General features: G+C 37.2%; 2 protein-coding genes across 12 annotated transcripts in view; one reads left to right on the top strand and one right to left on the bottom strand.

The window, feature by feature from the left end:
• Nucleotides 1–102: 102 nt before the first annotated feature.
• Nucleotides 103–25,233, top strand: part of PAIP2 (poly(A) binding protein interacting protein 2) — a 25,343-nt gene continuing 212 nt past the window's right edge. The window contains exons 1-5 of one of the 8 annotated variants that reach the window (XM_058180672.1): nucleotides 105–229; nucleotides 808–925; nucleotides 10,875–11,034; nucleotides 11,965–12,144; nucleotides 16,985–18,077. In XM_058180672.1, the coding sequence (XP_058036655.1) occupies nucleotides 10,897–11,034; nucleotides 11,965–12,144; nucleotides 16,985–17,041 (375 nt within the window). In that variant the 5' untranslated portion in view covers nucleotides 105–229; nucleotides 808–925; nucleotides 10,875–10,896 and the 3' untranslated portion in view covers nucleotides 17,042–18,077. The other 7 variants (XR_009154870.1, XM_058180655.1, XM_058180664.1 and 4 more) reach the window with 7 other exon arrangements.
• Nucleotides 18,319–25,233, bottom strand: part of SLC23A1 (solute carrier family 23 member 1) — a 26,094-nt gene continuing 19,179 nt past the window's right edge. For all 4 annotated transcript variants that reach the window (XM_058180402.1, XM_058180423.1, XM_058180392.1 and 1 more), the window contains 4 exons: nucleotides 24,503–24,632; nucleotides 23,634–23,777; nucleotides 21,683–21,778; nucleotides 18,319–20,793 (listed from right to left, as the gene is read on the bottom strand). In XM_058180402.1, the coding sequence (XP_058036385.1) occupies nucleotides 20,546–20,793; nucleotides 21,683–21,778; nucleotides 23,634–23,777; nucleotides 24,503–24,632 (618 nt within the window). In that variant the 3' untranslated portion in view covers nucleotides 18,319–20,545. The remainder of the gene's footprint in view (nucleotides 20,794–21,682; nucleotides 21,779–23,633; nucleotides 23,778–24,502; nucleotides 24,633–25,233) is intronic.

Below are 25,233 nucleotides of genomic sequence, written 5' to 3'. Positions count from 1 at the left end.
TACACTTTCGTAGATCTACGGTCGTTGCCGGAAGCAAAAGACCTTGCGTAGAAACGGGTATTCGCAAAAAACACGCAGGCGGAGGAAGTGACATCATATCCGGCCAAAAGGGGGGGTTGTTGTGTATCCAAAGGAAGGGGGTGGCAAAGGAGAAAGGGACCTGAATAAAGAAGGGCGAGAAGCAACCGCCAGCTTGGAGCCTCGGTGTCTGAAAGGCTGCTTACACGAGGTGCGCCTCAGGGGTCGGAAGCGCAGAGGGGCGGGGCCGAATAATTGAAGGTGCCATTATTTCTTCTCCATTCGCCTCTTTTATCTTTCCCTTAACAACCCCCATCCGCCCCTGAACTCCTGGGCAAAAAACGACGAGCTTCCCCTCAGGGGAAATAAGAAGGTAGCCACGGCGGGGGAGGGGCGGGGCGGGGGGAAGCGATCAGCTCGCAGAGCCCAACGGCCTCGCCTCTTTTCGGGGCTCGAGTTTTCTCGTTGGTTTGCTCCCTCCCCCCCCTTCCTCCCGTACATCCGGGTATCTGCAGAAGTGTACTACCTGTCTATTAGGGGTGTGGTGCATGATGGGATAGCGCCGCTTCTTTCCCCTCCCCGTTTGTGGGGGGGGGGCGGAGCCGTCGCGCGCTCTAAGGACTGGAACAAAGAGGGCGGGTGGGCGAGGCGCGCGGGCGGGGCGGGGCTTGGCTGGAGAAGGGGCGGGGCTGTGGGGGCGAGCTGAAGTCAGCCTCGGGGGTGTAAAGGGTGCAGCTGTCTCGCCTTCTCTTGTCTGGGGAAGAAAGGCTCGGTCTTGTTTTTGTACAGGCCGAAAACAACTGTAGAGGCCGGAGGTGATAAGGTGACAGTTAAGGCTGGGACCTAAGAAGATTGATGCTTTTTGACAGAAGGATCGTCTGAAACTCTTCTCCCATCATCCCAAAAGGTGCCTTTTTTCCCCCCAAACGGCAACTGGACTTTAGATAAGATAGATAAGATAACTTTATTGTGATTTATTTTTTTTTTTACTACAAGCACACCGGGCCTGTATTAAAAATGAAATTCTGTTGCCTGGTCTCAAGAGAAAGCGTATATCTACCCAAACACATACCTAACACATATACACATGCTGTATACAAACAATATATACCTACACCATGAATGCATACATACATACATGTATATGTATGTATGTGTGTGTGTGTGTATCACTGCCTATTTTGAATACTTAGCGGAAAGAGTAAACTTGAGAGTTCACAAGGTTGATGTTGTATGTAACAAACTGAGGTTGAATCTGGATATTCTGCTTCGGGTACCACGAAGCCGCCTAGAAGGTAACAAGGAGAAAAGGTCATGAAGAAGATGTGTAGCATCCCAGACAATCCTGCAGACTCTGCTCAAGCATCGCTTATGTGCTATGTCCTTGATAGAAGGAAGTGAACTGCCAATGATCTTTTCTGCCGTCCTCATCACTCTGCACCGTTTACTGTCTGAAGCAGTAATGCTTCCAAACCAGACTGTAATGCAATACGACAGGCTGCTCTCGATCGTCCTTCTAGAGAAAGTGGTAAGGACAGGGGAAGGAAGATGAACTTTTCTTATGCTGTTCCAGAAAATCCAGTTGCCTCTTGAAAAAAGCAATCATGACCTGGATGACTGAGAATCTCCATAGACATTGTTCTGCCATCGGTTTGCATGAATTGCAGGCAGGCCTTGACTTGCAACAGTTCACTTAGTGACCATTCGAAGTCACAACGGCACTGAAAAAAGTGACATTACCATATTTCCATCCTTACAGCTGTTGCAGTATCCCCATGGTCACATGTTTTACATTGGGATGCATGACAGCAGATTCACATTTATGATGGTTGCAGTGTCCCGGGGTCATGTGATCACCTTTTGCATGCCATCCATCTCGCCAAAGCTGACTCGGCAGCTTACAGACATTGAATAAAATACACTCTAAAACATTAAAACAATAAATAAGGATTTTAAATTTAAAATTCAGTTCAAATAAAACTAGGGCAGGAGGGAGTAAAGTGCTCATAGGCAAGATGTGGGGTGTTATCTACCCCATTAGTCACCACCAAAGTGCCACACCCTATTGGGACCCCAGACAAATTGTCACAGCCATGTCTAAAACGCCTTTCAGGAAGCCAAAATGGATTTGACCTCAGGAGGGAAGAAGATGTTCCAGAGACGAGGAGCCGCATCAGAAAAAGTTCTTCTGGACCTGTCAGCTGAAATTCCTTGACTGATGGGATCTGCAGCATGCGTTTTCTGTGGCATGGGTGGGGCAGGCTAATCCCATCAGGGTCAGCTGGTTTCTTAGATAGCCTGGACGCACATCATGGAAGGCTTTAAAGGTGATAACCAACACCTTGAATTGCACCTAGAAGTAAACTGGCAGCCAGTGCAGCTCACGAAACAGTGATGTAACATGGATCACTCTAGGGCAGGCCTGTCAAACTGACAGCCCGTGCAGGCCATGCCACCCTGGCTCTGCAAAGGCAAAAAATGTTGCGATATGTCACGATCCGGCCTGCAACACTGTCGAGTTTCATACCCCTGTTCTAGGGGCTCCAAGAACTACTCATGCATCTGTATCAGCTGAAGCTTTCCAATACCCTTCAAGGGTAGCCTCATGTAGCATGCATTGCAGTAATCTAAATGTGAGAGGACCGAGGCTTGAATGATTGAGTGTAGAGACTTCTGATTATGACTTGATTCTACTTTGAGGTGAAATCCATGTATCAAAAAAATGAACCAGAAATGCTGGTCTTGGTTTAAAATTTGACCTGCTTACTAATATATACATAATACATAATGACATTCTAGCAAAGGAGGAAAAAGATAGCATTCTTTCACATAGATGCATTTATTTTTTTATTAGAAAAATATATGATTGCCTATTTAGTGTCCATGATTATCACTAAGGGTTGTATCTAATGTTTTATGATGAATGTATTTTTACAATGACTATAAGGATCTATCGCTATTGTTTTATGTACACTGAGAGCTTATGCACAGGAGACAAATTCCTTGTGTCTAATCACACTTTGCCAATAAAGAATTCTAATACTAATTCAAAATGTATGTGGATGATTAGTGCAGTTGATTTGTTAAAAGCAAACAATTGCATTTAATGTCTAGAATTTTGATTTGCTTGGATACTATTGACTTAAGTTTCTGGTAGAACAAAGGTGGGGAGAAAGCACTAAAAAGCCTTCCATGTTATGCATTTTTCAGATGTGCTAGTCTTTATTTTTTTATTTCTCACATTTATATGGCCACCACACAAAGCAAATCTGCGTGGCCATCTCCATTCTCTTAGCCTAGGTTTTAATTGTAGCACGCCAAGAAAAAAAGTGGGATTTGTTCTCAAAAATTACCTCAGTTGAATTTGTTTGCAAGTGTCCTGTTTTTACAAGGATAGTCTATGTGAGTTCTTTCCCCAATTTTATCCTCTGAAGAATTCTACCAGATACTTAAAGTTAGAAGACAGTGCTTAAGCTAAGGTTACCAGCAAGAATCTGGTCAAATGAGGTTTTGAACCTAAATACTATATTCTTTATTTTTTCTCTTGACATATGTGAATAAATCATGCTATCTTCTGTTAATCAAAAGCAATTACAGTAGCTAAAAAAATAACTTCTGATTGGGTTTTTGGAAAGATTATCAGACGTGCATTTCCTGCATCTTGCTTTCAGTTAATTCTGTAGTGCAGGGGTCTCCAACCGTGGCAACTTTACGACTTGTGGACTTCAATTCTGGGAGTTGAAGTCCACAAGTCGTAAAGTTGCCATGGTTGGAGACCCCTGCTATAGTAGAACAGTGAGCTCTAGTATAGAAAGGATCTTGTCTTTGGGAAAAGTATATGGATATATAAGACAGCAGAGTTAGCCCTAATTAATAATGGGATGGAAAGTATATCCTGGAAAAAGACATAGCAACTCATTTCTATTTTGTTGCCAAGCTTGATTCAAAGTGGGGGGAGGTACTTTTTGTAGTAAACATTCAGTTTTTGAATATTGATTTGTTTTGTTTATTTGGTGTTCTCACATTTAGAAAAATAAACGTATTTCTTTGTGTCATCCGAAAGAGCTGTTTTTAATGTCTAAAATAATACAGTGGAGCTGAGATTATGTGGGAAAGCAAATTGGTAAGGGTAATGTAAAATTTAAAATGTTAGCACTTTTTCTCTTTTGTAATCAAAATCTTATTATTTGGATAAGAAGTGGCTAAAAGTCTGTATCTCCATATGTGTTAGCATATTGATCAACTATTTTCACTGAATGGAGCTTCTGGTATAATTTTACCATTTTTGTTCTCCGACCTCTTCCAATTTTCAAATGAAAGTAGGGCTGTACACTAGGAGTGTGGAGCTGCAAAGTCATCCAATCATTGTGTTAATATTAAATTGCCCAATTTGTACTTGCATACCCTTTGAAATGTGCTTGTATGCCAAAATCTTCATTTTCAAAAAGATGGGAAAAAAGGCATATACACATTTTTGTATGTATCATGCAAAACTATTGTTTTAAGAAAAATGGCTAGCTATGTGCTCACTAGATAGATGCAAATAAACACTATTCCTGGCTGTTTCATTGAGGAAACAGCCAGTTTCATTCCTCAATGAAAAATTCATCAATTTTGATGAATTCACAAACTGATGTGAATAGAGATGAGAGAATGAGTAACCAATGTGAAAAGAGTCACTCGAGCCTAATCCATATACACAGAGACACAGACACACTTTAGGGCTTAAAAGGATAAAAGTTGATGATTACCTGTAAATCACTCTTGTTTGATTGGGGCAGGGGTGTCAAACTTGCAGCCCGTAGGCTGGCCACCTCATGTGCTGGCCATCCCCATCCCAATTTTAGCGAAGGGGAAAGTCACGATAAGTCACATGACGACAATGTGAGGACGTGAGTTTAAACCGCTGGAATAGGGCAAGGATTTTTCAAGATATGTTTTAAGAGTTATGATTCAGGTTTCAAATATTGAACAACAGTGATTATCTTAAGGGAAGCACCCCTTTAAGATAATAGTCTGAAATGCAATAATTGAAAGCATTTCATATGGTTCCAAAGTATTTCTCATTGATTTTCTCCTTAGTGCTTGAAATAATTTATATCGCTTCAAGTACATGTATATTATCTGACAGTATTTTATTTTATTTTAAACAGTAGTCTCCCAGATGTTGGAGGCTGAGTTATAGCCATCGACTCATGGTTAAACTGTAATATGAAACAGAGCTTCTTAAATTATCATTTCAGTACTGCAGGCATCATTTCAGTTTTCTTAAATCATAATTTAGCTAGCCGGCATTAAGATCCTGAATATTACTATTTGAAAATTATATTTCTCAAAAAATCAAAATCACTTTACAAATCAAATTAGTTTGTGACAGCCACAATAGAGTAAATTACCTAATAATAGAACTGTTCTGTATATCTATATATACAGGTAATCCCCAGTTTAAGACTGGGTTCTGTTTCCAAGAACTATCCTTAAGTCAAATGTGTATGTAAGCCAGAACAATATTACCGTATAATACTGTATAAGTAATATTATGTAATGAACTGGAATTATTGTATATTTAAGTTGAATTTTGCTACAATAGACTTCATTCTTAACTATGGATAATCCTTAAACTTGGACATTCCTAAACTGGGAATAACAGAAATCAATGAGTATAATACAATCTAAATAAGAACATATATATTAAAATAGTATTATAAAATTGATTAATAAATGATTGTCCAAAGTTAATTAATGGTGTGATGCATTATACAGATTGTAGCACAAATAGGGTGACTTGGTAAGATATTTTAGAATCCTTGTCTAAAAGAAGTACTGGTAGATTGAAATCACACTCCCTGTCTGGAAATTTCTTCAAGATCATATAAATGAAACTCAGTCTAGAGTGCTTATGTAGGGAGTATGTAGTAGCATTTCTATTGAGCCAATGTTCCATGGACATAACTAGAGAAACATGGGAGTACCCTTAAATGCCCAAAAAGAACTATTGAGGGAAATGCATCCAGCATGGCTAAAGTAAAGGTCTTACAAAATTTCGGAATCATCATGGACCCTTTCAGAAGAATATGATGAATAATGGGGTGTAACACCTTGCTTAATTTAAAATAAATAAATAAATATGCATTGATGCTAAGAGTTACTGTGTAACTCTTATTTTTTTATTTTTCACAGATGTCTGAAGTCAAACAATAGGGCATCTTTTATCAAATTTAAAGGACGCTTTGGCTTTAAAATATTTTATAATTTGAATACTGGCATTCTAGTCTAGTTTTAAGTTTGTATCCAAGAAACTTTTTTACAAGTTAATAGTTCTAAAGAATGGGATGGGATGGGATGGAAATAGGAATAGGAATAGGAATAGGAATAGGAATAGAATAGAATAGAATAGAATAGAATAGAATAGAATAGAATAGAATAGAATAGAATAGAATAGAATAGAATAGAATAATCAGAGTTGGAAGGGACCTTGGAGGTCTTCTAGTCCAACCCCCTGCTTAGGCAGGAAATCCTGTACCATTTCAGACAAATGGTTATCCAATCTCTTCTTTAAAACTTCCAGTGTTGGAGCATTTACAACTTCTGGAGAAAAGTTGTTCCACTGATTAATTGTTCTAACTCAGAAAATTTCTCCTTCATTTTAGGTTGCTTCTCTCCTTGATTAGTTTCCACCCATTGCTTCTTGTCCTGCCTTCAGGAGCTTTGGAGAATAGCTTGACCCCCTCTTCTTTGTGGCAGCCCCTGAGATATTAGATCACTGCTATCATGTCATCCCTAGTCCTTTTCATCAAACTAGACATACCCAGTTCCAGCAACTGTTCTTTATATGTTTTAGCCTCCAGTCCCCCAATCAACTTTATTGCTCTTCTCTGCACTCTTTCTAGAGTCTCATATAAGGAAGAAGACACCTATTTTCCCATCCTTTCATTTTACTGACTTTCATTTGTCTCTGACTAACTCCTAAAAGAAAAAAGAAACAATATTGTATCCTGGTGTTTAGCTATGTTAAGTGGAGTTTTTGAAGCACTTCATTTGAGCTTGAAAAATAATAATATAACTATTAATTTACCCCCGCTCTGTAGAGAGTATTTAGCTGTTTAAGAGAGGTGTCTAATATAGCATGTTTTTTAACTATAGATGCTATTCAAAGAATATTTTCCACATTGCTTTACTACTTAGGAATTCCTGTATAATTCCTACAGACATTCATCAGATTTTAAAAATATCAGGGGCATAAACAAAAATGTACAGTCTTGGGCCTTTCAGTTGCACATATTGTAGTCTTCTCAAATTTGGACATGCTCTAGAGAACTTCTAAACTTACTCAGCCAATATGGTCACTGCTGAGAATTCTAAGACTTTGAATACTATATATCTGAAGGACGCCCAGCTTAGGAAATACTACCAAACCCTAAAAACTACTTTCCTAGAGCATATCCATAATTTCTATGCATTGGTGCAGTTTTTGGAACAGGTTTTTAACAGGTTTTTTGTGGATCTTTTTTGAGACCATTGTCACATGATGTTATACAATAAGGGCAATTGTAAGAAATACAGCGGAGATAATTGGGAACCTGTTCTTTTAGAGCAGTTATACAGGTTTTTGGGATTTGCTCATTTCACATCATCCTTCAGAGGTGAGCTTTGTGAGGTCATAATCTCATTTGACATCAGAATCCCATGAACTCCTGTATAGCAGGATAAATCAGGAAGAGACATAGAGCTGCCAGAGGGAAGTCTGTATTTAAACACAGCTCCCTTTGATTGTTGCAAATGGAGAGAGGAACATGATGAAATTTCTCAGGTGACTAGCCGCATAGACTCCAAAACTGAGTAATAGAATCTATATGTTTTAAACAAAATTTGAAGTAAGCACAAGGGTTTGTTTGAATATATCTTTACTTTTTAAGCAATATTGTAAAATATTCATTAAAGAGTATTTTTGTTTTCCTATGGGTACAATGGTAAATTTGGCTTTTAAATTGCTGATTATAAAAATGCAATGGATGCTTTCAATAGGCGGTATCTGAGAAACTTTATAGGGACATCATTTCTTCATTGCTAATAATGGCTGAAGAACAATGTAATATTGTAGGCATTTATGATGTATTAATTAATTAATTAATTAATTCATAGTTAAAAATTGCAGAACTAGCATTGCATTCTTATTTTTAAAAATCAGCTTGGATATTACTGCTGTATTTTTAATAATTGCATATATTTAAGACTTGAATAATATTTTAAAATAGCGGCTTATTTTTAATTTCAATGTTCACCATTTTTAACAAGCTAGTTTTTCTTTCTGGGTTGGCAAGACAATATGTGGATGACTTTGGCAAACCATAACATGATTTTCCAGGTTCTCTGTGGACGAGAGTCAGAATTACTTCTGTAAAGGGAAGGATGTTTTGGGACATCCATGGGTCAGTGTGGCAGAGGGGAGTCAACATTAAAATGGGGATGCAACCAGGAGATTGAAGCCCTACAGTATCATACATATTACATGCACATAAAAATTGAGGGCCTTTGATTGGCCAGCTAATCATATATTTGGATGTCGTTCTCTCTTCCCCCCCCCCCCAAACATATTGTGGTGTATTTCATTTACAGAAAAGACTGAATTGCAACAGAAACTTCTGTTGGAATAAGAAGGATATTTTGTCAGTTAATTTTTCTCTTTCTAATACACTTACGTTGTTCTAGAACAGGGGTGTCAAACTGGATTTCTTCGACCACCAGATCAGCATTGTAGTTCTCCTCTGTAGGCCGGTCGGTGGGGTGGAGAGACAGGATAGATGCCTCCTGCAGCACCCTGCTGGCCAAAACGGGGCGTGGGGGGGGGGCTGTGTGAGGATCCCCATGCCCTGTTTTCAGCCTGGATGGCCTCTGCATCACCCTGCCGGCCAAAATGGGGTATGGGGGGGCTCCCACGGCCGCCCCACACCCCGTTTTGGCTGCCAGAGGCACCACGGGCCAGTCCTTTGCTATTTCCAGGCCAGCCCCGCAGGCCAGATTTAAGCACCCTGTGGGCCTGATCCGGCCTGCAAGTCTTGAGTTTGACAACCCCCTGTTCTAGAACAGTTTTTGCAGAAGATTTTCAAGAGGCTAAAGGAAGTAACTGTGTTCTGTGCACCTCGCCATATAGCCGGTCCTGCCACATGACCACGGAAATATCTTTGGACAACACTGGCTTCTTCGGCTATGAAACGGAGATGAGCACCGCCCCCTTGAGTTCAGACATGACTGGACTGGGGAAACTTTTACCTTTAACTGTGGCTTATGGGAATGGAAGGATAGTAGGTTTTCCACTCCAGTTGTGAAATATATTAGTTTCTTTCCATTGTGTTTACACTGGGAACAACAAATATTATAAACAAAATTGTTCCTATCAAGGCTTATTTAAAGATACCTTAAGTAATAAAGCCTTGTAGCATTTTTTGGAAATTTATTCAATTTGAATGGACAACTAATGGGTGACACAAAATTGCTAATATTATTGACACATAATGATATTCCTGTAGTTCTCATTAAGCAACCACAGTTGGGACCAGCAATTCAACCATTAAATGGAGCAGTTGCTAAGTGAAGCCACAGCTATGCTTATGATCTTACTTCAGTTTTCTTGTGCTTTACAAACCTGTAAAAATTGTAAATGTGAGGATTGATTCTAAAGTTTTTTTTTTCATCGTTGTAACTGCATACAGTTAGTAAATGAGGCAGTCATTAAATGAAGAATGTCAGTCAGACAGGCACTTTCTGGCAGACTAAAAGAATGCAGTTACCCTTTGTGATTCATGAAGCTGGGCATTTTTATAGCTCAAAAGTCTGGATACTTGTTCTGATCAGAGAAAGTAATTGAAGTTCAGTGCAAGCAATAATGCTGGTATATAGCATTCTAAAACTGTGTTTTTCAAAGATGAATTGATAGCATGCAGATACTAAATTCTAATACAAAAAAATTCAAAGATGCCTTGGGTTGCAAGCTTAAATTACTGAAAATGCAAGTTATATATTAGTTGCTGTAGAACCGATTTAGTGAAATTGAAAAGCTTTTACTGATACTAATAGTACAACTGATGGCTCACTTGGTTTAAAAAAAACCATGTTGAGCTAGGCAGTAACACAATGTGTACCAATAAAGAAGAATATCTGTAGCTCAGGGTTGAAATGAGGGGTCTTGTATTATGGACGTTTTATTATTACTTTTTAAATTGTTGCCTGCCAAGAATTCATTGAAAGTAGCAGGCTCAAATCAAAAAATCAAACCTCGAGGAAAAATAATATTTAGAAGGGGAAAACTTGAAAAAAATTAATAGCTCACTAGGGAATTTATATTCAATATATAGTCTCCTGTGCATAGCTACCAGTTTGGAAAACCCAGAAAACGAAATAACTAGAGACTGCAGGCTTGTAACCAATTTAGACTTTTGCTGATAGAATCTGTGAGAAGGCAATGGATGGAGGGGAAGATCACTGTGCTTGGTTGCTTTTGAACAGCACAAGTTGTGCAATACCTTTATGTCCTCCTTGCTAAATTCTTGGATGGGTTCCTATTTGATACAAACCTGTATATACTAGACTTAGACCTCTGCTTGAAGAAGACAATGTAAGTTCACAAGAGCAATCTCCAAACACATTTTGTCCTTTCTTTTTTCTTTTCTTCCTCTTGTCTTCTTAGTAAAAATCTTGCATTATAAAGTGATTCTATGCTAAACAAGTTTATTGAAAGTTCAAATAGACAGACAAACTTGTACGGAAATATCAATGACATCACAGGAGTCTAACATCTAAGCATATATTGTTACCAATTTCAACTAAAACTCTTAACTCCTGGGGACCCTTTCTTTCAGGCTTAAGCTCAAAGGCACAACCATGAAAGATCCAAGTCGTAGGAGTACTAGTCCAAGCATTATCAGTGAAGATATGATCATGAATGGTCACTCTCATGAAGATGATAATCCATTTGCAGAATATATGTGGATGGAAAATGAAGAGGAATTCAACAGGCAGGTAAGTGAGAGGATACGTTGCCTCTTGTGTTTTTTCTTCTGCATTATTGCAAAGATCCCACTTTTTTTTCTGTTAACCGAATATTCTTCCAGTGTTTTCTGTGAATGTCTAGACAAAAAAGATCCTTCACCCCTGTTTGCTTTGACGAACAATAGATTTTTGATGGTAGGTCTATTCCCAGTTTGCATCTGCTATTTAACTGCCAATTAGTGTGCAACGCTATATGTTTGGGTTCTTGGTGCTGTTTCCTTGCAAACATTTCTCTACCAGGCTATATAACATCATTAGTGCATTAGAGAGTGGAGGTATACTTGTTTTTATATATAATCTGCCAAACTTGGATGGAGTTTAGTTTCTCCCCAGTTGTTTATCTAGTGCTATTTCCTGGTTATCTGTTTCCTTCTTTGACTTGGTTAATTATTTTAGTGGTAGGCAGATAAGGTTTATCTCTATGTTTTTAGTAATGATAGTAATGGCTCAAGGTTGACTCAGCCTTCCATCCATTCGAGATGGGTAAAATGAGGACCCAGATTGTTGGGGGCAAAAGGCTGACTCTAAACTGCTTAGAAAGGGCTGTAAAGCACTGTGAAGCGGTATATAAATCTAAGTGCTATTACTATATGTCTGCAGAAAAAGAAGCTAAGAGAACCTAATGGGCGGGAGAGGAAAGGGCTACTTTGGGTGACAGAGGAAGTAAAGGAAGAGCCTTGCAGGGTTCAGACCCAATGTTGTGGCAGTGTGGAAGAAGCAGGTATCTCAACTTCTTTTTCCTTTTCTGCATTTGCCTTCAGTTGCTGCAGCTTGTGGGAGTTCAACACCTGAGTTCTCCTAACATTGGGGAGGATCCATCTGAGAGGTTTTCCCTCAGGGCTCAGACAGTTCCACTCAGGTCTCTTGATAATAGATTTCCTTCTGTCATTCCAATTAAAGATTGAAGAGGAATTGTGGGAAGAAGAATTTATAGAACGTTGCTTCCAAGAAATGCTGGAAGAAGAGGAAGAGCACGAATGGTTTATTCCAGCAAGAGATCTTCCGCAAACGATGGATCAAATTCAAGACCAGTTTAATGATCTTGTTATCAGTGACAGTTCGTCACTGGAAGATCTGGTGGTAAGCATCCGATTTTAAAAATTGAATTATTTTAATCAAGCACCTTTCTTCAAATGTTACCAGGAAACTTTGTCAGCTGTCTCACTTAGAAGCTAGCTGAGATGTGGCCTTCTGTCAACAGTCAATTGTGTACGCTGAACAAGTGTGCCATCTTATTCTCCTTCTAATCTTTTCATATAGTCTGATTGCAAGTGTTTATTTTTGTCAAATGCACAGGCGTACATTGGGAGAGAAGAGTACACGGAACCATTTGGGAGGGTAAAGATTAGATGTGTGGCTAAGTGATTAGGAAAGTGGTTTAGTTCATGTAGGGTTCAGAGGTCTCCCTATTTTTTAACTTTTCCCTCTGCATTTGATACCATTTGAAGGTCTGGTGGATGAGAGAGCCTGGAAGCATTTTCTTATTAGCATTTGCCGTGCAATTAAGTCTATTGGCCATGGTGCATAGTACTGTTTTCTAATAGTGTAGGCTTTAATTACTTTCTAATTAAAAGGTTAAAATTAGGCTCATATGAAAATGAGTATAGATCGTAAAGTATAACTAGAATATTAAACATTTAAGTATTTCCATGATTTTTAAGACAACTTGTGGTTACTTTGATGTCACAAATGATGTAACTTATTTAAATAGATAATTGCTAATAAATAAAGCTCATATTCTGAAGAAAATGCATTTTGCTTTTAAATAATTCCTATACAGGCAGGCAGTGTCTTGAAAGAAGTGTGCCAAATTGGCACCCACTGTCCATGTTTTTTGAGAGCACTTTTTTTACAAAATCCTGGTACATTTTTTAGCTATCCAACTAATTAAAATCCTACTGTGGGGAGAAAGTTGGTGAATCTTAATCCTGCTGTCTTATTAATGGATAAAGAGGTTATGGTTAAATAAACAATATTCCAAATGATATTCTGTATTGTGTCTTTATTAGACACATTCAGACAACATTGCTTGTCTTTGTTGGAAAAAGTATGTGAAATAATCTGTGTTAAAAGGCTAATTGAGTCAGATGTTCCAGTTAATGAGAGAGCAATCAGAGTTTGAGAGACGCTCTATATGTTTTTTTAATTTTGCTTCATTTAAAACATCCAAGAATGAAAGTAAGAGAAAAAATTATTTTAAAATAACAAAAGAGTAAAAATTGATTACAACAAGATAAGTAATTTATATGAGACTTTGTTATGTGTATGCATACACACACACACACACACACACACACATATATACACACACAGGTTTCAATAAAAAATAACCATATTTCATTGTAATTGTCCATACATAATCTATGTCAATAGCCAACTCATTTTTAGGATGCATGTAACATGTTATCTTCAAGCTACTGGGTAATTCATAAATTTGTCTTAAATTTAAATTTAGTTTGAAGAACTAACCTCTTGGGAATAATAAGGACATGGAGAATTCATTTCCATTGTTCATCTGTCAGTTTCCTTGAGGTCAGTATGTAGTTCAAAAGAATGTTTGCATCTAAAAATTATAAACCTTGTTTCAAAGTCAAAATATATGTAAATTATTTCTTCCAAGAAGATAAAAGCATGTTTTCATAAAGTATTAGTAGAAGTGCATCATTATGATTTATTCCTCATCTCTGAATCTCATATTTAAGTCATTATGATTTTCATGTATTTTCTGAATTTATCAGTTATTTAGGTATTCTTATTCCATGGGGTATTTTCTCATATAATTATCCTGAATATGAGTAAGAGATATATAGAGGTTTCTTTGACATAGATAGATGGGAATCATTTCTGTAAATGTTACCCTCTGGGATAGGATAAAGACTTAAAAAAGGGGGGTTTTCTTAATATTTTGCATGGAATTCCTTTATATGTAAAACAATATTTTAAAAAAACTCAGATCACTATTTTGTAAACATGCAAGTATGTCTATAACAGAATGTATGAAGCAAAATGAATGTTGCATTCAGGAATGGCTGAGTCTTGACCTTTAACCCAACTGAAATGTTGAAATGCTGATAAGAGCAGTTTATGCTAGCGAGCCCACAAATATCCATGAATTGAAATGGTTGTAAAAAGGGGTGGGCCAAAATTCTCTCCAAGCCAGTTTGAAGTAATTGATCAACAAGCATTGAAATCATTTGATTGAAACAATTTCTGCTAAAGAAGATTCTACTATTACTATATTACTAAAGTATCACATACTTTTTCCAGCAAAGGAAAGTAAATGTTGGGTCATACAGTTGAGTAAAGACGTGACAGAATGCAGTGTTTTAACCAGATTCTCTTTATTTATTAATAGGTTTTCAGTGAAGCTCAGATCCCGTTGTAAGTCTGCAGGGTTACAAATAGTTCTAAAGATCACATAAACTCTCCCTTACAATATAGTAGATACAATATCATAGTCTGATGATGTTCTCATTTGGTAGGTATTCTTAAAATTCTATTGCTTTGGTTGTAATTAAAAAGCTTAGAATTTTTTAATAAGATGAACTCCTTTTTTAGCTAAAATTTCAGCCTGTTATCACTTACAGGAATATTGTTTAAAAAAAACTTGATAAATTCTAAACTCAGCCCAGTGCAGACGTGGGGACAATTTATTGCACTTTAGATGTTTGCATTGATATATTGAACTATTACCCTTCCTCTGTGTGAATTGTTGCCTTGGCTAGACCTGTCAGTTGAACACTTAATATGGATGAGCAGTTCTGTTGTGTAAATACCAAATTTATTGAACCAATCCAGTTGCTCATATCATAGGTAAATTACCTATCTTTTTAGTACTCTGACTAAGAGTAACTTAAAGCAGTTTTTTTTAATATAGCACCTTTAAAGTTCCATATTTTGGTCTCAATACAGACTAAGTTCTTTGGTTAATAAAGTATTGCAATTTTAGAAAATGGCCTGCATATATTAATGATGTGCTTAATATGTACCTGCATATTAAGCTCATCCATTCTGCTCTGAATTTATAAGTTGGGTTGTATCTTATAAGGCACAACATCGTTTCATAAGAGCAGGATTTGTGTATCGTAAGAAAAATATATGAAGGTCCCTGTTGTAGCAGGGTCTGCATCATATAGCGGCCATACACACGAAACCAGAAATGTGGATAGGAAGATAATAGATTTAAAATCTTAGGACTTTGCCAGATCTCACCAGATTGATTTTGCATATTCTGGCTGAGAATGCCAAAATCTTGTAAAATGTCAAATGATCTTATCAAATACTGAGAGATACAGCCATTTATCTAAAATTGCAGTACTTTATTTATATTGCATACCTGCACCATAGATGAGCGAGAGTACCTTTGTGGAGCATAATCATCTCTGGCCCACAAACTGAGAACTGATTATAGCTTGGTCTCCTTTTAAGTCTAAATTAGGACTCCTGATAACAGGAAATTCCATAGTTTATATATGTATTGGGCGAAATGTTTCACATGACCTCAGCTTCTAGTATTGTAAATAAAAAGAATTGGATCTATATTTTCTGCATCATGGATGATGTTATACAACTTTATCATGTTTTTCCTTATTTACCTTCAGTCCAGGTTAAAAAGCCCTAAAGTAATCATTCCTCATAAGGAACCTATTTCAGCCCCCTTGTAATTATGGTTGCCCATTTATATACTTGTTATTTTGCACCTTTTCAAGGTGCATCCCCAAGTATGCATAGTATTCCAATCTCAATTTTAGACAGATGGGGAAATGACTACCATTTTTTTGACATTTTCAGTTCCTTTCTTAAATCTGGACACGAGATTTGTAATTTTTAACAAGAAATGCTCTCTGAGTTTTGCTGAGTTGTGCACCCCAACGCCATCATTCTTTTCTGATCACTCAAAGCAACCTCAACTCCCATTCATGGAGGTTACGTTTGGATTTTTTATACACATTACTTTGTGCTTGCTCATATTGCTTTGCAATTGTCATTTTGAGGCCTATTTATTCAGTTTGGAGAGCAGCCCTTTCGGAGCTCTTCCCCATATCTTTGTTATCAAAATGCTCATCTTTATGTCATTAGCAGATTGGATCACCTTACTCCTTAACTTCAGTTTATTTATAAACTAATTAAAAACACTGATCCTACCACCAGTCCCTGGGAATTTCACTTTGCACTATTGTCTGCTTGTCCTCTTCTTTTTCTTAATTTTAAGCCAATTTCCAACCCCTAAGAACATAAGCCTTTTTTATCCCCCAGCTTCCAAGTTTGCTCAAGAACCTGTGGTAAGGGACATTATCAAAGGTGCACACTGTGTCTGATGGATTTCCTCCTCTACATTTTTATTAATACTGTCAAAATAAGTCTAGAAAATTAGTCTAGGAAGAGCAATATGTGATCCTCTAGATCAGGGGTGTCAAACTCATGGTGTCACGTTGTGACGTGACTTATCACGACTTTTTTCCCCTTTGCTAAACTGGGAGTGGTGGTGGCCAGCGCATGATGCATTCAGCCTGCAGGCCGCGAGTGTGACACCCCTGCTCTAGATGCTGCCGCTGTATTACAAATTTGTCTTACAATAGCCAGTGGAGAAAGATGCTTGAAAACTACAATTTAACATAATTTGGAGAGCCACATGTTGTTCACTGATAAGTTATTGTTGTGCAAGTCGGTTTAGCTCTATCAAAGGAGGAGATTGAGATCCTGGATTGGGTGCTATCAGTCAACCCTGGGGATCCTAAACGGTCTGGCATGTAAACTGACTCTAAACTGTTTCCTTGGCAAGAGTATCTGGCTTTCTCCACTGAGGCCTATTTTCAGGAGAGTTTTCACTGCAAAGAACTCCTGTTAAACTTGGTGCAAATATGTTCAAAACAAAACCTTAGGCTCCACAGTCTAAGCTTTTAAAATCTCTCTCTTCCAGGTCAAGAGTAATCTGAATCCCAATGCAAAGGAGTTTGTTCCTGGGGTGAAGTACTAAATATATGAGTAGACTGGGCCCTCTTTTGGTGGATGTAGCACAATTTCCACACTGTGAAGCCAGTATTAGAAGATTTAATTGTTAAAACGCTCTCTCTTCTTGTCACTGTGTTACACTTACGCATTGCCAAAGTTTTGTTAGTCTTGCATGCTTAATAAAAGTGCTGAGACTGTTATTAAGTCAACTGCTGTCAGAGGTTAATGAATTGGAAAAGTCTAATTGGATCCAGGCTTTCTGTGAGGGAGACAATAAGGAAGGAAGCACCAGTCATGTTGAGAAAAGTACCAAGTTTCTGAGAAACTCTTGCAATTCTGTTTTTAGAAGGATTCAGACTTTGATAAAGAGTGGTCTGTTTTAATTAAAACTTATGGCGGTGTTGATATGCACCCAATAATGCCTTAATGTGAAAATAAAAGCAAGGTTTATCTGATTATGCAGATTAGCTGAATTTCAGTACTGCTATTAATTCTTCCCATTATCAAGCAAAACTTTACTTCATGCTGTTCTTTTTTGAGGAAAGTGTGAATTGTAAAAATACCTGAATCACTTTTACAGGCCTGTATAGAATCCTTTCTCTTGGCTACAGATCTGGTTGGGGGGAGGTGGGGGAGAAAATTTGGCAATTGAGATTATATTTGCAGCAAGTTATCATGTTGGAATGTTTGTCCCACTTCTGAGTTATATTAAACGTGATGTGAAGTTATACATCACAGATTGTTCCAGGAATCCAGAAACATGGCACTGCCTCTGTAAAATTTTACAATCTTAAAAATTGGATTTAATTGTAAAATTTAGCATTAGTGATTTGAGTGGTGCTTTTCCCTTGCTTTGTTTAATCATCACTACACAATAGTCTACAGCACAACTTTTTTTTTTAAACACCTAGTACAGTTTTGGCTTCTTAAACTTCATATTTGGGTAGCTTATGCTGCCTTATGTGTTCAGTGTGAATAGTGTTTAAGTTGAAAATATTGTAAAAAAATTATATTTTTTCAAAAATATTTAAAAAAAATAAATAACAGTAGAAATGACAAAATGAGTGTTCATCTTATTTGGAGCTTGTCAGAATGCCTTCGTTGTCCTGTTCACACATTACATTTACAACAACCAATGCAAACCCAGTGTCTGAAATAAAAGCTGGAAATAATGAAAAATTCTTTGCAATTCTCAGAAATAATCCAAATAACATTCTTGTCAGAGAAAGAGAACCTCTATAAAAGCAAATTCAAGTAGGTGCAAATGTGTACTTATTTTGTCCCTTTAATATCGTGGTTTGTCTTTATACAATACTAAATGCCATAAATATGGAAGCTTTTTAAATGAAATTGTGACCCTTTGAGATTGAAAGTGGCTATAGTCTTGCAAGCTGACAATGAAACAATAAGATTGGTGGTGCAGGTATTCAAGACTGCATGTAGAATATCAGGAATGTTTGCTGTAAAAAAAAGATGCCAGCATTTCAAATAGAAAATCTCAAAAGCCAATTAGATGATATATAAAAACCCGACCAAAGCTTTATAGTAGTTGCTCTGGTGTGTAAATTCCTCAACATTGCTGCTCCATTTCTACATGTGGTAGCTTGTGTTTAGTACCTTTGATTAATGATTGTTAGGAATGTTCAGAATATTTCAAGAACAGGAGAGCAACTTCAGGTAGTCCAGACTCAAGATGGTGTAGTTTGGAATATATTAGTCTGTTCATGAAACAGGACAAGACTGGTTTGCTTCAGATGTACACCAAAGGAGAGTTCTGGGAAAAAGTGGTTCTGGGAAAAATGAAGTGAAAAAACCCAGGACATAAGTGGTGGCTTAATGGTGAATTTTAAAAATAGCACTTATAATCAACAAATGAAGATACAGGAAATCCTCAACTTACAAACACAATTGGGCCCAAAAATTATGTTGCCACATTTCTTAAGTGAATCATTGCAGTTGTTAAATTAGTAATCCTGTTGTTAACTGAATCTGGTTTCTCCGTTAACTTTGCTTGTCAGAAGTTTGCAAAAGGTGATCCACACAACCCAGGAACACTGCAACCGTCATAAATATGAATCAATTGTCAAGCTTCTGAATGTAAATCACATGGCCATGGGGATGCTGCAATGGTCAAAGTGTAAAAAATGGTCATAAGTCACTTTTTTCAGTGCCGTTGTAACTTCGAACAGCCACAAAGTGAACTGTTGTAAGTCGAGGACTACCTGTAAGTCACTGTTCTCTAATGTGCTGCACTTCATATGTTCTGAATTATAATTCCCTTCATGTACTATAGCAATAGTCATGCAATTGCAGGTAGCTGTAGTCCAAGCAATGGGGGACATCAGTTTAAAGAGGACTGACCTTAAAAATTTCACATTGAGAAGCCATATAAGCTCTATTATTTTATTTTTTTAGTACTTACTTGACAAGTATACAAGAAAATACTTGAATAGGTATGGTATGAGGTTTGGGCCTCTTCACATGTAATTGAATCTCAACCCAAGCTACCTTCCCATCATGTTAATGGAGAAAGATGCTAAAAGTTTAATTCGACAAGAGGTCAAGTTTGCCATTTCCTTTTTTTAAACTACTAAACTACCAGTTCAGATTTCTTAAAATTTCCTCTTAGGTTTCAGCCTTTACTGGTTGTCTCTATTAATATTTTAACCAAAAAAAAATTCTGACTTACCAAAGCAAAACTATTGCTTAACCTCAATTTTTGATTCTGAATGTTACGGGCAATATTTTAGTTCAGCTATTACCCCAAACAGTAGAAAAAAATGTTTATGGCACAGTCCCAACAATTGATATAATTTGCTCCATTACACAATTGACAGAAATTGACAGAAACAACCAATGACATAAATATATATTATTGTATTTCACAGACATTACACTTTTAGGGACATAGTTGTTCACACACAGCCCCCTCCCCCCCAAAAAAAACTGGTCAGTAAAATCAAGGTTTTACCTGCATGTAAGTATGAATGAATGTCACATAATTAGGACTGACTGCAATAATTTGACCTTGGATCACACATGATCACCTCAATCTGATCTGGACTAAGATCTGGATGGGAACAAATCATATTTTGTGTATCTTTTTCATCTGCCACCTGCTGGATTTTGTGGCCCACATCTGGCAGTCTTCAAATAAATGTCTTTCAACATCAAGAAAGTACCTGCTTTCCTTCTAAACTCACACTGATACTTACAAATCAAAATGAACAAAATTATTGCCTCTGAGTCAGTGTGTTTCAACAGTGCTTAGATGAACTCTTAAATCAAGTTTTCCATTTTTATTTTCACTTTTATAAAATTAACTTTTATTCAAGAATAAAGGTTCTTGAATAGCCACACAAATGTCCTCTGATGTGTTTTAGTCATTGATCTTGACTGACCTGAGACATTTTCACTGGAATAATTTAAATACAGCTAAATATTTCTGCAGTCTCTGTTCACTTTTCATTGTATTATTTTAGTTCACTATGAAGAACCCCTTCAAACTATGATACTATGAAGAACCCCTTCAAACCTTGGTACACATTCCTGATTCATCCACTGTATTGGTTACTTGTTCTGATATAGCAGGATCTTCCTTTGTTCTTGACTTAAAACCTTTGAAAAGAGGGCACACTGGTACATACTTTAACCAGTGAGTCCTTTTAATCAGACCCATCCCAAATGGAAAATCATAACTCTTCAGTTTTACAGATTCGTCACTATTGGCATGTGCTCCAGCCTTCCACTGTACTAAGCCACGTTCCTTTTGAGTCCCTAGAAAAGAGAATGTGTATTTTAAATCAGGTGGTTTTGAAAGAAAGGTTTCAGTGATCTAATTTCTTCACAAAAGAAAGCTGTGCTAATAATATGTCATGAAGTAGAGAGTTACGCCATGAGATTAAAGAAATGTAAAAGTTGAAATAATAAACTTTATGAGAAGAGCATGGCAGATTTTTCTGTGATGGGTTCAATGTATTAAAAGGAACAAAAGTGTCTGCTTTTTGCATCCCATCCCATAAATAAATCAACTGGGTACTGGTAGAAAACACATAATTTGTTTTCAATATGTCTTCATCATTACCTGATGAAGAACTGTAGCAGGTGGGAAGTTCCTATCCTAAATTCCAGGGAGATAGTTATGATGCCACAAAAACAACTTCCAGCCCCTTAACATTTAGCATATTGTGGCATGAGCTTTTGGTAGACTAAAAAGCAATTGATTCTTGAAAATCCTTGCCATAATAAATGTTCTATCCTTTTATGATGCTACAAGGTAATTACAAAATTAAAAGGCCAATGTTATGAGACAGGACTGCAAGAATCAAATTTTATGATACTATTCACTACATCTGTCAGGCTACAGATTTAGAAGATTAAAATGTTGAGAGTCATCTACCTCCTAATCTGGGAAAGCAGAAACAAAAAAGAAATGGTTATAAATACAATACTTGTACATCTAATTCTGTATTTTCTGCCACCGCTATGTACGAGGTACTATCTAGTGTAGTAGCAGCACTAATGCAAGTAATCAGATAGCACCAAATGATCAAATATCGCTCACAGTGATCAAAATACTGTATATATTATTTTAGATGAATTTTGGAGTTACTTAAATCTATCCTTTTGAAATACATTTCAAAATAATACAGTGAAACAGGTGTACCTGGAACAGTGTTGTCCAATATAAATGCAATGCTGCCCCCAACAAACATTTCTGTGGTTAAAAGCACACTTAATATCTGGTCCACTTCAGCAATGCCTACAAAAAGTAATTATAGTCCAAAATATGATCAAAATATGCTTGATATACTTCTTCATTTCTCAAATGTATGTTTGTTATATCCCTCACTCTATTCCATTTTAGAGTAGGAAATGCTATATAAAGCACAGAAAAGAAAAGGTAAGCAATGCAAGATATAAGTGACAGGAAAAGGAAGGGAAATATATAGTAGCTAAATCAGGCTTAGCCAAACACCCTTCCCTACATCTCTTCAATCTTTCTGTCCTTATTAAACCACCCATGCTTACACCATGTCCATATAGCATATCACTAGTTCATACTCTGGCTTTTGTTTTTTAAACCTCACCTCTCTCTTTGAGGATTCCATCAATTTCATCCATCTATGACTTTCTGGGTCTCCCCCTTCCTCTTGACTCATTCACAGTTTGATATGATCCTCATTCATTCACTTTATATAACCAAACCACCACCACTACATAATTCTAATATAATTCTCATTCAGGGTTGATTCAGCACCTATTCTTTCATTTTGCTACATGAGTATCTTAAGCACCCCATTCCAACTGCACCTAGCTTTTATGTTCACCTAACCTACCCAACTCTCATTTCCATATAATAAAGTGAGCAGAGCTGTTGTATGTAGTCATTTTCACTTCTTGTGACATTTATTTTTCTCAACAATATATGCTACCTGCAACCTTTCAACCAGCATTTGCATATCTTACATTTCTCCATCTGTTTTTCCATCTTATTCCACCAGGACATATATTAGTTACATATCACTTTTTATCATGTATAGGCATAACCTGTAATCGTTCACCGCATTTTCCCTCAAACACATCTATATTGGGTTTTAACATTAATTCCTCACTGCATCATAAAATCTAACATTTACAGGAAATCATTTGGTTTTGCTGCATAAAAAAAATTCTACTTAGGTTTATATTCCAAATTCATCCACCTCTACTATCACTCAAGTATTCCTTGTAGATTTATCAACATATTAAAACCAAAGAAACTGTACACATTCTTAACTTCCATCCTTCCCAGAGTTCATACATGCACAAATTGTATAACTCAAGCTTATTCACTTTGTCATATATTTTCTCTAAATCAGCAAAGCTTCTCACACTCATCCATCTCTGTAACTTGCTAAAGAGTAAAAATCTGATTTGCATATTCTGTGCCTAGCATGAAAATAGACTGTTGTATTTTCTAAATTATTCAGGTTGTCACCTTTGCATCTTTTTGATCTAAATTCTGCCAAACATTTCCCATGGTACATGAAATAAACGGTAGTTTTTGCATTGACTCTTAATAACTTTCCTTTATGTAGAACAGAGATTTTCAAACTATGAGTTGTGGTCTCCTGGGGACCTAACCCTAACCCATCCACAGGATGCAGGCAGCACGTGAAACCGTGCCCCCTCCAGTCCATAGAAAAACCTCTCTCCACGGAACTGGTCCCTGGTGCCCAAAAGGTTGGGGGCCACTGCATTGGATGACAAATATTTAATATCTTCCTTCTTTAATATCTTTTCCAGCTTAAATTATTGCTATTGTTTTTCATAACATTCACTTTCCAGACCCCCACACCAATTTGATGATTCTTTTACTGTCCTTAAAATATGGTGGGCTTTCCTCCCTCTTTCTCTCTGTCTCAGCTCAGTCCAGGATGCTGACAATGACATGTTGTAAGATGGCAGCTAGGAAATGCCACATGCTATACAACCAACAACAAACATAGCCACTCCCAGATCGTTGGTTCAGAAGAATGGAAGGAAATTCAGAGTTACTCAAGATGAATGGGGAAAGGCCACTTCTAACCACAAACAGCCTGGCATAGTTTTCATATCTCCCTAGTTTTCAGTACCTGTATTGATAGCATTCGGATGTGAATCTAAATAGTTTGGAACGGTAAGCCCAAAAAACATTGCAAAACCCAGGATAAAAAGATTGCGGGAGGAATTCATGTCCACAAACTGCAGATTGGAGAGACCCACTGCAGTGATCATACCTGCAGAAAGAAAGAAAACTTTGGTTAGAATGCAGTATTGCAAACTAACTCTGCTCACAGTCAGGCGTTTGATCCTGACCGGCTCAAGGTTGACTCAGCCTTCCATCCTTCCGAGGTTAGTAAAATGAGGACCTAGATTGTTGGGGGCAATATGCTGACTCTGTAAACCGCTTAGAGGGGGCTATGAAGCGATATATAAGTCTAAGTGCTAGTGCTACTGCTAGTGCTATATAAATACATGTCTAAACAAATAAATGGAGGATGCTTGAGAAGGGTAGTTAAGTCCCAAATTAAAAATCAGGCGGCAACAAAGACCATAAGAACGATTTTAGTCTACTGATTTTTCCTGGATGTGGTTTCAGCAGAAGGATCCCTGGATTGAAATCCAAACATAATATGAAGACGAGGCTATCCTAGAATTGCAAATTAGAGCTCTTGTGTGGAGACAGTGTGCATTACACTGTAACAAATAGCACCCAGGGTGTTTAACGGGGGGTGGGGGGGTGAGAGAAGCAAATATAAAGTAAATTTAAGAAAAGCAAACTGGAAAGCAGCAGGGGAAGTAGAAGATTACCCACAGTTTCTTTTTAACTGGCACCTCCCTCCCATTGCTGCACGGAATTACAAAAATCTCATTTTTTAAAGTAAACAATTCATTTCAATCTTGCCCCTCAATCAGAAAGTTGATGTGTCACTTGACACAGCTATTTCTACAAATGACTTACCAAACAAAGTGCAGAACATCCCTCCAAGGATGGGATCAGGGAGGGAGGCAAACAGAGCAGTAAATTTGCCAATAGTTCCTAAAATAAGCATGATTCCTGCACCATACTGTACCACTTTCCTGCTGCCCACCTGTGGAGGAAAAACAGTAGCACAAATAATCAACATATATTCATTATTCATTATTACGGCTTGTCTCACAGTCAGCTAGCTGTACAGATTGGATTTGGCATTTTTGTCTGCCCATCGATTCCTTCCCAAGGATCTGGGATAGGCAGATGTGGATGTTTGATGGAGTTGCAGATATCATTGGAGGATGTAAGCTGTTCCAAGTAAAACTCCGAGTAAAGTAAATTAGCCACGTTCAGTATTATAATTATCTGTTCACAATAATATCAAATCACAGCTGCCAGTTCTTTAGCTGGTTTTGGCCTTCATATGCACTGCTGTTGTTGTTGTTGTTGTTGTTGTTGTTGTTATTATTATTATTATTATTATTAATAATAATAATAATAATAATAATAATAATAATGCTGTATATGCGGCTTCTGCTACATTTTCTGCTGTCTCTACTCAACCTATGAGTCATGCTTTCAGGTACACACTGAGCCCAAAAGGACTTTTTACATTTAATACCATCTGGCACATACAATACATTCATACATCTGGCACATACAAGCTTTAATTTTTTTTTCAGTAGGATTTCTAGAGTGCTTTCTGAGTAAAATAAGAG

This window comes from Ahaetulla prasina, chromosome 1 (genome assembly GCF_028640845.1).
Source record: "Ahaetulla prasina isolate Xishuangbanna chromosome 1, ASM2864084v1, whole genome shotgun sequence".
NCBI lineage: Eukaryota > Metazoa > Chordata > Lepidosauria > Squamata > Colubridae > Ahaetulla > Ahaetulla prasina.
Note: the sequence above shows the minus strand (reverse complement) of the source record. Positions and strands in the feature narration are given on the sequence as shown.